Source organism: Gymnodraco acuticeps, unplaced genomic scaffold (genome assembly GCF_902827175.1).
Source record: "Gymnodraco acuticeps unplaced genomic scaffold, fGymAcu1.1, whole genome shotgun sequence".
NCBI lineage: Eukaryota > Metazoa > Chordata > Actinopteri > Perciformes > Bathydraconidae > Gymnodraco > Gymnodraco acuticeps.
In genome coordinates, this window is record NW_022990011.1 from 794,648 (window position 1) to 811,118 (window position 16,471).

The 16,471-nt window shown below is 43.1% G+C and overlaps 1 protein-coding gene across 10 annotated transcripts in view; it reads right to left on the reverse strand.

Annotated features, from left to right (window-relative positions):
* Nucleotides 1–16,471, reverse strand: part of LOC117544279 (ephrin type-B receptor 3-like) — a 53,140-nt gene that overhangs the window by 16,081 nt on the left and 20,588 nt on the right. For all 10 annotated transcript variants that reach the window (XM_034213205.1, XM_034213203.1, XM_034213202.1 and 7 more), the window contains exons 2-5: nt 10,871–10,935; nt 6,019–6,691; nt 2,602–2,757; nt 1,293–1,628 (exon numbers count right to left, since the gene is read on the reverse strand). In XM_034213205.1, the coding sequence (XP_034069096.1) occupies nt 1,293–1,628; nt 2,602–2,757; nt 6,019–6,691; nt 10,871–10,935 (1,230 nt within the window). The remainder of the gene's footprint in view (nt 1–1,292; nt 1,629–2,601; nt 2,758–6,018; nt 6,692–10,870; nt 10,936–16,471) is intronic.

Here is a 16,471-nt window from a genome sequence, read left to right on the forward strand (position 1 = left end):
CCCCATGCCATCCACCCAGGCCCACCACGTCTCTCTTTCTCCCCAGAAGACAATGCTTCCGAGGCAGATCCCCTGGTTACTCTAGCCAGGGGATTAGGGGCCCTCCTCCAGGAGGAGACGTTGAAGTAACCATGGAGGTGGCCCCCAGGGCTTATCACCGCCCGCCCTAGTATTTATTTTGGTTCTTAAAGGTGAATGCACATGCAGGGATGGTCCTGGGACTACACCACCGGATAATCTGATCACAGTTGATGCTCTCTTGCCCCCTCCTTTTTCCTTCACTCCTCTGTTCGCACCCAACTAACCCCAAGCATCTATGAATGGACAGTGGTCCCTGTCAGCCTAGTGCTGAACCTCTTGTGAAACAATAAGGCCCTCGCGTGGGGCCCTAGACCCGTGAACAGAAGGCATTCCTAAAGCATTTTTTAGGAGCAGGAACTCAAGGTTAGAGGTGAGGAGGACAAGGCCATGGAGGAAGAGAGAGATGATGGTGGTAGGAGCAAGGGATAATCCTTGGTGTTGTCTAAGCCTGCAGAAATAGCCAATTTAACAGAGCCACTAAACACATCCAAGGCACAACTTAATAGCCTTGGGATAACCTTAGAGACCAACTGACAATATCTCCAGTGTATAGTAAGATCCACAGTAATGAAATGTATTAAGATCATTTAGTTTAAACTTAACCAACTAAAAGCAATTTCAGAAATTATTCATATTTGTTCACCTACCTACCTCCTTACTTAATTATCAAGCCACATACCTATCTACCCATTTTAATGCAAAGTCATTGGCCTTGACATTTACATCGTAGATGATCGCATGCAAAAGCTTATTATTACTACCCTTATTTATTATGTATAAAAATGTGCTGATCTTCTGCATCTAAAAAAAATATATCTAAGGAATGATTTTGGCCCAGTTACTGTGGGCTGGAGGAGCGGTGGGTTGGAAGCCGTGGGCAGCTATAATACTGAGGGTTCAACACTTTGAATACACACTGCCTCGCTATTGCTATTTGCAGCAGTGTTAGTACAGAGCATGCTGTGGGCGTGTGAAAAAGGTCCCTTTCTAAACTCATTCAGAAGAATGTCTTCCATCTCAATCCCTGTTCAAAGGGAGAATATGTAACACACTCCTACTACATACATAGAAGAAATTGATCTGTACTTCTTAAGCGCAGAACAGATTCTCTGACATTCTACTGTATTTCTTTCCAGCCTTTGAAAGTCGGCAATGCCCACAAGTTCAATATTGATCTGACAGGTAAGCCATGAGGCTGCGGCTGCACCTACCAGCCTGATTTGTGGTGATGTTCGCTGAAGAGAAGTGAGGTGAGTATGGGCTCTTGTTGGAAACACCGTTGACTGCCTGAATCTCGAAGCTGTACTGTGTGTGGGCTTGTAGGTTACGGACAGCCACACGGCGCTGGGTAAGGCCCAGGTGGCGTGGTGAGATGTCAACGTTGTCGTCACACCGCGAGCACATTCCCCGCTCAGGCAGGCACTTCTTACAGATGACGTTGTAGAAGATGTCTTCACGGCCACCCAGGTCCCGAGGGTCGCTCCATTCCAGCACAAGTGAGGTCTCGTTCACAATGGATATTACACTACGTGGTGCAGAAGGAATAGCTGCGAATGGGAAGTAAAGTGCGGAAGAGATGAAGAAAATAGTTTTAGTGAATTTAATCTCCATGCACAATAGGTGTTAAGAAATGTTTCTTGGTGACAGTAAAGAGACATAATGACAATAGATTAAAATTGCAAAACACAGTTTACATATTATTATACACAAATACATTCATTATTTCATAGCCGCGATCAGCATAATTCATAACACAGAATTGTTCCTTTGCTGTGGTATTAGCACATTTTTTCAAGAATTAACTAGAACATTTTTTGCTTCCACAAAAAAGAGAGGCTGTTCCAGCATTTTTTCCAAACAAGAAAAAATAAGAAGAGGAAAGGAGTTCAAATGAATTGCATGCTCATTTCCACTGTGTGTCTGTTCGTGAAGTGCTGGGGGGGGCGAGCGAGAAAAACTATTGGCAGAGCTTTTGCAATTCTTATCCAATTACTGGAGCCTTATCTCTCACTGCACTGTGGGAGAATCAGCCCTCCACCCCAGCAACAGAAAAAAGGATCTTCTTCTCTCTTTACCAGCAAATGAATTAGCTTTTAACGTGTGCATGTTTGCTCTTAAAGAAGGGACTGCTAGGAATTTTCTTCCACTGTCTGCCTCTAAAGCGATGGCAGCATTGAGAACAGATTGAGAGGCAGGCGGGGGAAGGGTTGGATGATAAGGTTTTGGATAACGTTGGGAAAGCAAGCAGACTTGTTTGCCATTCGTGAGGCCTGGTGGGAACATACTCCAGAGGGCTTTTATCAGCCATAGAGGGCACAATTCAAAGAGGGAAGTTTGGGAGAACATTTACCACACAGTCAAGAATTCTGTTGAATAGCAAACAAAACACTTGATTGCTGTCTGAATATTATGAGGTGTAAATCTGTTTTTCAGATTGTTTTTCAACAAATTGTAATTACAGCATCAGTATGAGTTTAAATGCTGTTGGTATTCAGTCAATTTAAAGCAGCCTGTACTTACTGGTGCAGGGGGACTCGGGAGCATCACTGTCTGAGCGGTAGAACCCGGTTCGACAGGAGCAGACGCTGGAGGCTCCTGAACTGGCACGGCTGTTGGCCGGACAGGGCGAGCAGAAGCCATCACCCTGCTTGGACTTAAAGGTGCCAGGGCTGCAAGCTGATGGAAAAAATAAAAGATGGAGGAAGAAAGGTGTGAATAAGTAATAGCATACAGCATATAGCAATTTGTATGGGTCATGTTATCCAAATGGGCACTGTGAAATAAATGAACAAAATGTTACTCTCACTGATCCTTAGCTTTAGCAAACAACTGTTCACAACAGGTTGTAATGTCTTAACTAAGCGGGATAATTCTGTATTAACACGGTTCCAGTTCACTAGTAAACATTTCTAAAACAGCTAACTTTATGTGTTAAGCATGTGTGTTTATGTGTGGACATGCACAGGATTTGTATTTTTCCTCTTAACCCCACATGTTTCCTGTTTTCCCTTATGGAAAAAAGGTACTTCAACAAATTGTGTTGAAGAAAAAAAAGTGTCAAAGGAGAGGGTTTTTTAAGCAGTATGAAGCTGTCTGCACAAATGCTCACATGATGAGATTGTATACCGAAGTTACACAAACAACCTTCAGAACCGAACCCTGGCATGTGCTCTCTATCTGATTCCAGTACTTTATCGAATACATATCAAAATGGACACATATCATCATATAGATACACACAACACCTTGAACACAAACACCATCCTGGACACAAGTCTCTTCAATGTGCTTGGTGTTATGAGGTCTGTCTCTGAGATGATTGCCCTAAAAATACCTAAATAACGTACCTTCAGCATAGTTTTACCTTAAGTAGTTCTTGATTAGTGAAGCCAAGTCATTAGATGTAAAAACCCTGCTGGTCTTTGTTGGTTCAGTATATCTGTTTATGGCCGCTGTTTGGAAGTTTACAGGTGATAAGTTGCAGACACTGCAGGCGGTAAACACTGAAGCGGCACTGTGATCCAGAACACTGGCCGACTTCATATCTTTGATAAACTGTCTTGTTAAAAGATAAATGAGTTTGCCGCATTGCTTCATAAAAAGAGACGACAGCAGGTAAGACAGGCAAAGTTTACAGGGTCCAGTTGATTAGCTGACCCACTAGTGCGTTAACTCGTCAATGTCAAGGACACACTGCAATGTTTGTCTCCCTGAATGATAATCATCTCTAAAGCTCCTACGTTTGTTTTTGCTTCATGTTGAAAACAGCAGGTTTGAGGTCACATCTACAGCCCACCAGTTCCTGCCCTTGCTTTTTCCCTGTTGTTCTTTTTAAGTTCAATATTAGCACAAAACACCTAGTTGACTGCACCGTGTACATTAGCACTGAGTGTATTTGTTCTTCCACCATTAATCAGATTCATCCACACCAATGGCTAACAGGAAGCACCGCTTGATAAATACAAATGACCTTGAGTTTAACCAGGTGGTAGAACTACTTCTTCGATTCGGTGTCAACAACCATGCAAGTTCATCTGAGTTCACACAAAGTAAACTTCAAGCAACTTCTGAACTCTCAAGGGATAAGAGTGTTCATTTTTGAACATGTTGGCCTGACGAAAGATGTTGATGGAGCATTCCCATTTAAATACGCTTTTTTTTAGGGAAAGGCTGAATGTGCTGATCCATCACTTCCAGTGAGTAAAGGGGTCATCCTCTTCCTTTCATCAATGTTCCCCTTAGAGGAACTGCTAAAGAATGAGGAAGAAAGAGAGACAAGGGCTAGAGAAAAAGGGAGGGAGAGGTGGAAGAGGTGGAGGCATAGAAAATGCTAATCCTGCAGGCTCTTTCCCCCCGTTCCCCACTCCCCTGTGTCTTATCCTAAGCTCGATGTTCATGCAGAACATAGAGCTTAAGGAACTGATTAGAATGTATGCTGAAATTGGAAAGCGTGGAGCATGAAGAAAAAAGTAAAAATATTGGTGGAGAGAAATATGCAGTAAACGAGCGGAAAGGCAAAAAAAAAAGCCCATCGATAAATATTAATGCAGGCATCCTTACTGTAACTGTGATGGCGTATTAATGAGAGAAATACTTCAGATTAGGAAAGAACAGAAGAGGATAGAAAGAGAAAGCAATGGTAGAAATAATTGAGTATGGAGCGTGGACCTGAGGGGAGGTGAAGTGAGAAGAGAAGAAGAGAGGGAGATTTATCCCTTGTGGTTTCCAGTGAGGCTTGATTAGAGAACATTTTATCAGGACCTAGTCGCCAGGGCTTTCACCTTGAGCTGCCAGGAGCAAACAAAATTGTTTTTAACCACATACACCATGCTTTAGATTTACTACTCTCTCACCCACATACACACTCTCCTTCCAAAGGTGAGCACACATATTTAGGGTGTGCCAGAAGCTGCCATTGTAAAGCATCCACCAACTCTTTGGCTAATTAATAGTATGAGCACTGAACTTAAAAGCTCTTCTCAGCCTCACCTCTTACTGCTAGCAAGGAGAAGAATGAGCCCTGTGAACCAAGGCAGACAATCCACATATAAACTGTGCATTCACAGACACCTTGCATTAAACCCTGCGGATCAATAAACCTGCCAGCTCCCCTCTCTCGCTATCTCTCTCACACTCTCTAACTCATTCCGCTGTCTCCATTTGACCTATGCACCCTAAGCCAAATTGTACGCCCCCATACTCCTCAGCAAAGAGACATTTTTCACGTATCCCTCCCTCTCTTCCTGCTGTCACCTGCACTCCATTTAAGTTGAAACCAGTGCTGTTTAAATTCACCTCGCTTTCAACCTCTGTGAACCCGTCATGTTTTCCAACTGACCTGAAACCATCATAGGCCCTCTCAAAAACAGACAGCCTCCCCTGAATCTCCATTTATTTAGTAACCAGCTGCCAGGCAAAACTAAGGTCAAGTGAACAGCCCCCTGCTAACAGTGTCATCTAGTGTGCAGTATTCTACCTTGTGATCATTGGATTGATGTGTCCAAGAACACAAGACATGTAAATGCTGCAGCTGAACTATTTAGTGATAAAGAAGATCTAACCTGTAGCCAAAACAATACTGTTTTAATCTCTCCGACAATCACTGTGTGAGGCGTCCTTCAGCAAGACTTTGACCCCTTAGTACTCACTCATTGTTATTCACTCTGCATAGAACCATCAGATACCATGTGCCTAAAATGCTAATGTACTTTTCACAGCAGTAATAATGTGATACATTATTGATCGCCATGGGGAGATCCTCCCAACTCCACCACCATCTTCCAGGAGGGGAGAATGTGGAATGAGCTACAAAAAAGTGCAGCTAACATTTTAGCTTGAATCCTTTGTTTCCTGTTGGAGTATGTGTCTGTAACCTATGGCAAACACTGAATGTAAAATCATGGACTGACCAAAAATACCTGTTGTGAAAACACTCACCTTGACATTGGGTGTCCTTCATGGCTGGTTCAAAACCAGACGAGCAGGTGCAGGCTCCCACAGGAACCATCCACTCTCCGTCTCCATTGCAATAAAGCTTCAATGGCACAGACACCTCCACGGCATTGGGGACACAAGTTCCCGGGGCAATGACCAAGGAGGTTGCCTCAGCCCCAGTTGCTGTCTCTGGGAAAACGGCGAAGTTGGCGATGGTGGTGGAGCACTTTTTGTAAAAGACCCTCACCGAGATGAGCGACATGCAGGCACCAAGGTCCTGGAAGGCCAAGTAGATCCCAGCTTTGGACAATGGCCCGAAACTTCTGACTTTTGTGTTTACCCGCCCAGTTTCAAGCATGGAAAAGCTCTCATCTGGAGCAATAGTGTCCACCTTCACATATGGGTTCTCCATCCAGAAAGGGCTGGTGGCTGTGGCTGAGTCTGAGTCAGACTCATAGTAGAAGTGGTTGAAGGTCTCTTTGCAAGAACCTGGGATGTTAGGAATGCTGTTGCAATCACGCACTGTGAATTTCATCTCCACATATACACGCAGCACATCCTTTCGTGGGATGAAGTCACTGCGTAGCCAGTTATTCTGGTTGAGCTCACGTACATTGCAGACTTGGTAAGTCCGGATGGGGTTCATGGCATCATCATAGCCACTCACCTCTTCCCACTGAAAAGAGAGAAGAAGAGAAACATAAACAGGTCAGAAGATGTAAAAGTGCCATATCTTTGGCATATACACGTTGGGGTCAAGAATGTATGTACACATTGCATTACAACTTTAAGATGTACATTCGGTCACGTTGCATGATAGAGGAAGAAAAATGGGCAGAGGTAAGGACTCAGAGAGAAAGAACCAAAGTGTAAGTTAGTTTTTCATTTTTGGCCATTTTCAATTACTTTCCTTTGCCTTTGTCCCATGCTACGCTTTTCATCTCTGGTTAGTGTAGTGAATAGCCAGGGACAAGGACTGCAAATTCATCTCAATTACAGCAACCTGTCACCTCTTCACCACAGAGCCACCAATGCATGTGTACCTCATATCTGTTTGGAAGGAGCAGCCACATTGCTTCACAACCAATTACGCTTCAATTACAGAGCAATGATCGCAACGTCCTCTAATGAAGACGCCGGTTAACCTTCATGATTTCCGTTTTTTACGCTCCTCTACGTCTTTCAATGCTACTACAGTTCCCAGGGGGTGAATTACTCAGGATAAAATGGGATTAAATCTTCTAAACTTTGATTACCAGCTTCATTAAATGAGCACAAGCAAACTAGACTGTAAAAGCTTCGCAGAGAGACTGTAATCTAATGCATTTTTCAATCTCAAATGAGGACACGCGATTAAATCATTTCACTTCAAATAGCGATTCCTCTGTGTATAATATATCTTTGTGCGTGTATGCTCAGGGATCTGCTCCCTTTTACTATTAAACAAACAGAGTGCATTTATTTGTTTTACTCAAACCAAGCCCGGCCAGTTTATTTCCATATTACTTTTTTAAATGTGTTTTGCATAAGGCATGAAAATGCATTAGAGCATTTGCAGGACAAAGCGTAGGAAAATCTGATTGAACAAAATAAAGATCAACAAAGGTGTAACAGATAGAGGGTAGTTTTATGTAGAAGTATACGTTACTCGACATGGCTACAATATGTAGGTGTTAAAGGACATACACATTTATAACACATTAAAAGTTTATTGTTGCACTCTGGGGACCGAAGTTTGCTTTAGAACAATCTACAGTCTCGTAACTGTGGCGTAAAGACTCTAATTTGTTCTCCAGTGCCAGTTGGTTTTTATTTGCGCTCTGAGTATCTTAATTGAGGTTGTGATATGGATGTGGTGAAGACAAGGCTATTCATCCAAGACCCAGGAGGCCATGAGGGAGATAGGAAGAATGGGCGTAGCTTGGCCGTGGCATTAAAGCAATGGCTGGTGAGAGCGAAGGAGGAAGCGACCAGAGGGAATCAATAATCACCGGCCAGGTCAATGGGAAGGCTAAAAAAATGAAGTGTCAATGGGTATTTAGTTCAGTGTAATAAATCACCCACTGCAAAAGAGCGATCCAGCCAAGTGTTTGTGAGTGTGTGTATGAAGTTAAGCGCATTTATTTAATGTGCTTATGTGAGTCTGTCTGCCTGTGTGTGCACTCGCTCTGTGTGTTTGTTTGAGAGTGTGTACGTGTAGGTGGCTGTCTGTTTGTGTATTTGTGTGTTTAGAGAGAGGTCATCCCCCCGAGACACGCACCAGTGGCCGAACACTCTGAGCGCCTGCTTACCAAGCCTGAATGAATTAAGTAGGTCATGTGAAAAAGGGTCAAGTAACTTGCCATCGATTTCCAACATGATGAATTGTTATGCAAGATTTGCGATCCACTCCATTTTCTCTTTGTCCTTTCCAATCAAAGCATTACGTTTTACTTTCAGGTGACGATGAACAACGCTTCTATGACGCACTATCGTTGTCCTAGATGGTGTAAAGGTACGCTGCAAAAATATATTTTGCCACTTTTTGGCAAAACTATGGGACTTTCAAACAAACTACAGATATAAATAAAACAGGAGAAGGAGGTTGTGCTGCTGGAGTTTAAGATCTGTTAAGAATCCATAGATTAATTCAAGAACATTTACTTTTAGCAACCTTGGTGGCAACTTAGCTAGTATCATTGGCTTAAGGCATTAGCTAAACGCTGTAGCCCCAACAAGCTTTATTGTTTTTTAACTTTTCTTTTTGTTGTTAGTATTAAATAACTCTTGACATTTTTTAATTGTTGGCTACATGAAAATGCAATGTTATGTGTAATATTAAAGCTCTTAGAGGCTAATTTCGAAGGACATTTTAGATGTTACAGTGATAACAATAGTTATTATCATTGTAAGCTAAGTAACTTGGTATATTGTTATCATTGTACAGTTCTGGAAAACCCTGTGGTTGTCATTACAGGCCTGAGAGAAGCATTGCTATAAAGTGGAATTCCCCTTTCATGACCCATCTGTTTCGAAGGATAAATGATACAGTATTTGGACAAACACACAGACACAATACAGATAGACATAGTGAAATTGGAAATCCACACACATCTACACCAAGGCATGCATGATTCACGTATGCTACAGGGTATACAGACAGATGCAGACAGTGAGGCAGTGAAATCCACATACCAAAATGCAGACTCAGAGGTGAAAAACTAAAGAGAATACTTGTAAAAACACTCACACTCATAACATGGTATGTGAAGGCATTGCCTTGCACATATCAATAATTGAACGTGCTTTTACAGATAACTATTCGGCAATGCCTCTCTACACCCCATTTATACCAAGAGTGGTGGCATTAACAGTAGTGATTATATGCCATTGGTCTCTGGATTCACTGTTCACAGTTAATGTTTCATATGTGTAGCTTTATGTCTGGTGCTTGTTCTGTATGTGTTGTGCAACACTGTGATAAGCACAGAGATGCAGTGACTCAGACCAGGCTGGACAGCATCCCTGGGAGAGACTTTTAGACTTTTATTTTAGAAATTGATTTTCTTTTCTCCTTTATGCTGTCTCCCTCTCTCTACATGGACATGTCTGTGTATTCTATTTAATATCAGTATCACTGCGTACCCTTCCAGGTTTCTCAGTATGTAGCCTTTGAGCAACTGAATTAAAACATTTAAAAATAGGCTCTGACGCTTGTGTTGCGAGACCTCAAAAGCACATAAACACAGACACAATACTTTGTGCATAAAGTCAGAAAGAAAAGGGAGTTTATATTTATTCTTTGAGACGAACATAAAAGGAACGAATACAGGGTTGAAGGATGCCTCAGGATCAACCATCATTGGCTGCAAATTCTGCTACAAAAAGAGAACAGGAGAGAAACACATCTCATTCTGTTGGTGATTTGGGAAATCTGGGGTGCAAAAGGCTCTACACTGTATTTATATATATTGAAAAGGGGCATCTGTTGCAGGATTACTTGGAAAAGAAATGGGGAGGCATATTTTGGTTCTCTGCCATTCTGCACAGGACCGTTGGGAACATCTCTGCCTTATAGTAGCTTAACGATGAGGAGGGGGGCAGAGGGAGGCAAAGGGAGATGGGTGGGATGGTAAGAGGGAAGGACGAAGGGGAAGGAGAGCAGCAAAGGCTTGGAGGGCGTTTCTCCTACTGATTGCTGCAGCTGAGGTGGTGTGTCTGGCTTCATTAGTGCTTAGTTACTCAGAAGCAAAGGAAGGGGAGAATAAGGAGGGTCGGCGACTTCGAACAGCTGGGGTAGAATGTCCCTGCAAGTGTGTTGTGGTACTAACAAAGTATAAAAAAAGGGGCCCACCTTTCAAAACACAAGGGCCAAGTCAGAAGGCCACACAAAGGCAAGGGGAGGAGCACTCTGGGTCTTTGAAGTATAGCTGAGAAGGGTCAAGACTCTTTTTGCTCCTCTTTAGGCCATTGTGGAGACCACATAGGAAAGCAAGATGGGGCTGTCACTTTGTGTGTGGTAGATTTGGATGCCAGGGTGTGAAATGGGTCAACGGCCAGACATACTTTATTTTTTAAAGTTTATGAGGAAACTGGCATTTCCACATGTTTGAAGTGCACAAGGGCAAGACGAATGACCATCTGTGACTGGGCGGGTGAGTGCAATTGGATTGCAGTGTACCTTTTCTGCTCACTAAAAAGCGCCTCCTTTTTGAATTTCAAAACATATCCTGTTAAAAGACTTACTGATGAAGGTGTCGACGAGGACTGTTACACTTCCGAAGAGCATGCAAACACACTATATTCAGAAGCCTTTGTACAAACACTCAACACTGAATAAACCCCTTGGATACAAGTATATAGTCAAAGTACTTACCCCGGTCTCAGGGTGTGCAGTCCAGGCTAATTCTGTCGTCGCCCACTTCGTATCCATCAGCGTCTCTGTGAACGGAAGCAGAAAGATAACAACCAGGTCAGACAAAGAGGAACAGGGTGACAAAGAAGATCAATAGAACTTTCAATAGTTTTACAACAATGTCATAAAGCTTCTCAAACGAACCGCTGAAGAGATAAGAGGCTTTGACCAAAGCTGCTCTCAGATAACTGGGTGAATAACTGAATGACAGAAAGCTTACAGTGATTTTAGTCCTAATTACACCAAGAAGTACTGTATGTCTGTGTGTGACAAGAATACCTAAAGACAGTGAGTGAGGGAGGTCTTGGTGGGTGATCTGTGACATTTTATTGTGTCTCCTTGTCTGGCTAATTAGTCTCAATTAGACGTTTGCTTTTATAAAGGGGAAGGAAACAACAGCGAGTCTTGCTGAGAAACGGTTCCGCTTCCCACAGGGCACAGTCTCACACACACACACACACACACACACACGCACACGCACACGCACACGCACACGCACACATACACATACACACTCAATAACACCCACACACATACAACCAGTACAGGTTGTAAAACTTCACAAGATATATAACCCAACAGAAGGGTTGAATGGAGAGGGGGTGTTATAAAGTTAGGTGTCACAAAAGAGGAGCTCTTAAGCGGAACAAAGGTCAATACACTTCAGTTAGATTCCCTTTCTGTCAATACTTGAACACATACACACTTCAAGTAAACCTTACTTTTATGCCTGTCTCTTGGCACAAAGAGAAGCACACACAACGTACACAATACACACAAAATAGTGGACAGTGATATTTTCAGCAAATTCTTTTTTCAACTTTCCACCAACATGTTTCTACTGGCGAAGACAACGGCTTTGTGAGAGCAGGGAAGGAACACTATAAATGTCGAGTCTTTTACTACTTGGCGCTCACGGCGCAGTATGCTGCCACCGTTATTATCTCTACCGCTGTGCTGTTGTACAAGATAGTAAAAGATGATGAAACGGAATGGCAAAAAGTTTGAACCTTCCCTGCTCATGGAAGGAAGAGTGAACTGTCTTATTCAGTAGCAGGGGATGAATCTAAAGAAGGCTTACAGTCTTTGGGCGACCCGATAGCCAAGAGGTTAGGGTGCATAATGTGAGCAAATGCATCTCATTCCACTACTCTCTATCCCACCTTCACTGTCTTTCTCCTATCACTATCAATAAAGGCATAAAAAGTAACTCAGCCCACTTTGCTACTCTCTGTCTCCCTCATTCTTCTTTGATTTTTTTCCTCCTCGTAAGCTGACAGGAAACGGGATTTGGGAGCAAAATAAAAGAATAAACCCTAGGATTTCACCACCCCTTCTCCAAATACCTGCTGCCACCACTGCTGCATTCAGAAGCACGGGCAGGGACAACATGCAAATACCCTTGAACTCAGAGACCCCTTGTGAATAATGTCGACAAGGCACTACAACTGGGAATTCCCATCGAATTCCACCACCTTGTGTTTAGAGTGACATTGTCTCTGACATTTGTATGTGGCTATTACACCATTTAGAAAACATAACTCCAAGGAGAGTTTCTGCCGAAGGGAAATATCTTTCTTCGCAGAAAAACACATACAATCAGATTTCAAATGTAGCTCTGGCTTGTTGCCTTCAGGCAAAATGGTCTGGTAGCTTCACTGTGAGCCAGTTCACGCAGCGAGAACTGTTTCTCTGGGAGTGGCAATGGGAGCCAAAGTGAATATCATGCACTCACAGGATTTCAGAATTGAATCAAGCTCACAACCTTTCTCTCAAACAATCAGTTCCCTTTCTCACCTGTCAGTGTCTGATTATCTTTCTGTGCTGTGTGGCAATGCTCTCTTACAAATCATGAATTCAGTCAGCTTTTCCAATTTCTCTTTGTAACCAAACTCAATGAGCCACATTTGTCTCTTGAGCAAATAGGGGCCTACTAGTGTTTTCATCTCAGAAACAGTGTCAGTGCATATTAGCTGCGGGACTTCCCCTGACTCACACAATGACAGTGTGTTATCTGGGACCTGTTAACGACAGCTTCGCAGGTAAGTGAGCTGGTGTGTTGGAAATGATACACCTCCGCTGCCTGGTGTTTATTATTATGACTGGGCTGTGTGTATGGTGTGTTGGCCTGTCATTAGAGCTGGCCTTGCTGGAAATGACAACACAGTGAAACAATGACATAAGGGGACAGTCAAAGAGGGGGAGACAGGGATGACAGAGAAAAAACGAGAGCCGCAAAGCAGAAAGGGGGGTATGCAAAAAACACATACAAACACATGCAGTCTGACTCAGTAGTTTAGAAAGTGGATCATTCGGGAGTGCATGTGCAGCAGTAACCCTTCCCTTCTCGATGCATCTGCATTGTTAAACCTATGGGTATGTGCCTGTGTGTGTGTATTTGTTGCAAAGCTCTGTATTGTGCCAAAGTGGAGCACCAATCCAGAGTCAATGGGCCAGAGCTAAAGCAGTGAATGACCAGGACTTAACCTGGCCACTCCCTGTGTGTGTGTGTGTGTGTGTGTGTGTGTGTGTGTGTGTGTGTGTGTGTGTGTGTGTGTGTGTGTGTGTGTGTGTGTGTGTGGCAGGCTGTTTTGCTCATAAGTCTCCGCACAGTGTGTGTGTGTGTGTGTGTGTGTGTGTGTGTGTGTGAATAACACATCAGGCAATAGAAGCTCACTGTAATATTCATGACCGTGCAGCAAATTCAGACACCTTCACAGTCACAGAAAACAAACACGCACACACACATGCACAATAAGACACAATACAAACCAGAAAATAATGTGCTATATTCCCATGCACAAAGCAACCATTTCTGTGGGCCAAACCGCCAAACCTGTACTATATGGATGATAAAGGCTGACAGAGAGGCAGAGTAAAACAGATTAAAGAGAGAAAGGTGTGTTTTCTAAAGCAAACAACCTCTGAAAGCTTCTAAGACCATGCTGGCGGCTTGCCTAATGTGCCCAGTCGCGAGAGAGAGAGAGAGAGAGAGAGAGAGAGAGAGAAAAGGAAAATAGACAGATAGACAACCAGAAGAACAAGTTGAGGGAGAAATAGCTATTGTGTGACTTAGAGCCTCCCCCGTACAAAGAAAGTTATCTCTCTTGCCTTTTGGCTCGAGTCATTTCACTTCCCCCTTTACAATCCGACAAGTGTAAAATGAGAGATGGAAATATTCGAGGTTGGAGAGGGAAAATGACCAAACTGAGTAAATCAGACATGCAAATGTACTGCGGAACACACACACACACACACACACACACACACACACACACACACACACACACACACACACACACACACACACACACATACACACACACAGTGAGTGAGAATAAAGCATGCAGATGTGGGAGGTACCGCTGGCTCAGGATACACAGGCGGTTTAATCCATCTTCCTTGCACAAAGTTTCACTTCTTTCTCATTTATTTTCAATCTTCTTCTCATCATCCTTGTCAAACGATGGATCTAATTCCCAACCGTTTCACTTTCTCAATCTCCTTCTCTTCATACCCCCTTTTATCACTCACTTTTCCAACTACTTTCTCTTTCTTCCCTCTACTCAGAAGGGCTAGGTTTGACCCCTTTTCATTTGTCTTTATCCTCTTCCCGCCTCCTTTTCTTGTCTCTATATCTTTGCTTGTGTTTTCATGCTGTGTTGCGATGGATGTGACATGGGTGAACAGGGGAATGTTTTTCAACCTCCTACCGCTTATGAAGACTATTCAATTAAAGAGTCTCTGTTTGACTAACCTGAGGATTGCTTTAGTAAAGTGTTATTTATGATCGAGGTCAAATGCACCTGGGATAATCCTAACGAACATGGGGAGAAAATGGTAGGGTTTTGTTTTTTCTGCAAACTGTGCTTGTGTGAGAAAGATTGCAGAAATACAAGCAGTCTTTGAGTGATGATTTGCAGGCAAATACATAAGTACATGCACACACAAACACAAACAAACACACACACATATACGCAAACCCAACCCCTACACTTTAATCCTGTAATGACAGGGCAGGCCTAATAACAGGGGAGGGCACTAAAGCATTCGTCCCTATGGCCGCATCCAACACACACGCACAGAAACACACAGCACCCACAGTTACAAGCCTCTTAAAATATTTCTTTGTTCAAACAAGTAGACTTCTTAAAAGGAGGGAACAAAATACCAAAAGAGGAAGGGGAAAAAAAAGGCTATTGTTGAGAGAGAGGAATGTGTAGACGTTTCACAGGGCTAAATCCTTGGGTCGCAAGGAGCAGACAGGTGAGGGATTAAGCTTGGATCTTCCCGCGACTACCTTCAGCTTTTTAACATGCTCGTCTTTGTTAGTATGGACCCGTCAGATGACAAAAGAAAGATGATCTAAACCCAGCTAAAAGTAATGTCTCAACAACCTTGGAGATATGAGAATTAGAGTTGCAGTGCAATGTCTGAATTGTTAACGAAAAGCTCGTTTAATAGCTTCCTGTTAGCTTGATTTCATTCTATAAGCACACAACAAAATGGCTTCTTCTCACGCAAGCATTAACTGCTGAATTAATGAAACATGATGATACAAGCAGGGTAAAAAAGTAATAAAAAAACTCAAGAAACTTCAAACCCCCTAATGACTCCTTCCCGGAAAATCCTTCCCTTCAGGCTTCTCCACTAGTTAATGATCTGCTCCCCACCTCTTCTCCGAGTCGCTTTTGTTGTATTCTTCTACCGTCAAACAGACCAAACACATGGCAACCTGGCATGGGGTAGCCATTCCATTAACATACTATGTGGCCTGGTTGCCAAACACTTGAGTCTCTGTTTAGCCACAGAAACAGTGAAATGTGTCAACATTGAGAGCGTGGACCTCACGCTCAACTTATTAGCGCTATTAGCCTGATTGCTTTCAGTGCTATCTTTGTTGACCCGCTTTTGTCATCCAACGTGAAGTAGAGGCAGAGAAAGGGAAAGAGAGACACAAAAAAGAGAGCAGGAGGAGAGATTCTATTCAAATTTAAATTGTCCAAGAAGCCTTTTTGCCTTTGTGCTGGGCCAGAGTGCGATGATTAGGAGAAGTCCCCTCCATTTTATGGCGAGACCTCCCCTTAAGCACTCACACACACACACACACACACACACACACACACACACACACACACACACACACACACACACACACACAACACACACACACACACACACACACACACACACACACACACACAAGATAATTGGTTGCTGCTTCATGGACAGGACAAGGAGGTGATTTCTCTATGGAATTCCTGAACGGACTCTCCTACCATGACAAACCCCCTAACCCCCTCCCCATCAGCACACACACATAGACACAAACTTCATCCTACTACCACTCACTGTCAGTCATCCCACAATGGCTGTCAAACAATAGGTTTGTCCTGTGTGTGCGCTAACAGGGTTACGACTCTGATGCCTCGGAAATTAACTCTCTTCTAACAGAACATTATTTTTCTGTTTTTCTATCTGTTTTTCTCTCCAGACTCTTCCCCTTGTCAATCCCAGTCTGAGTCTTGTATCACTCCATGGGTAATTCTAATGAACCCAAGT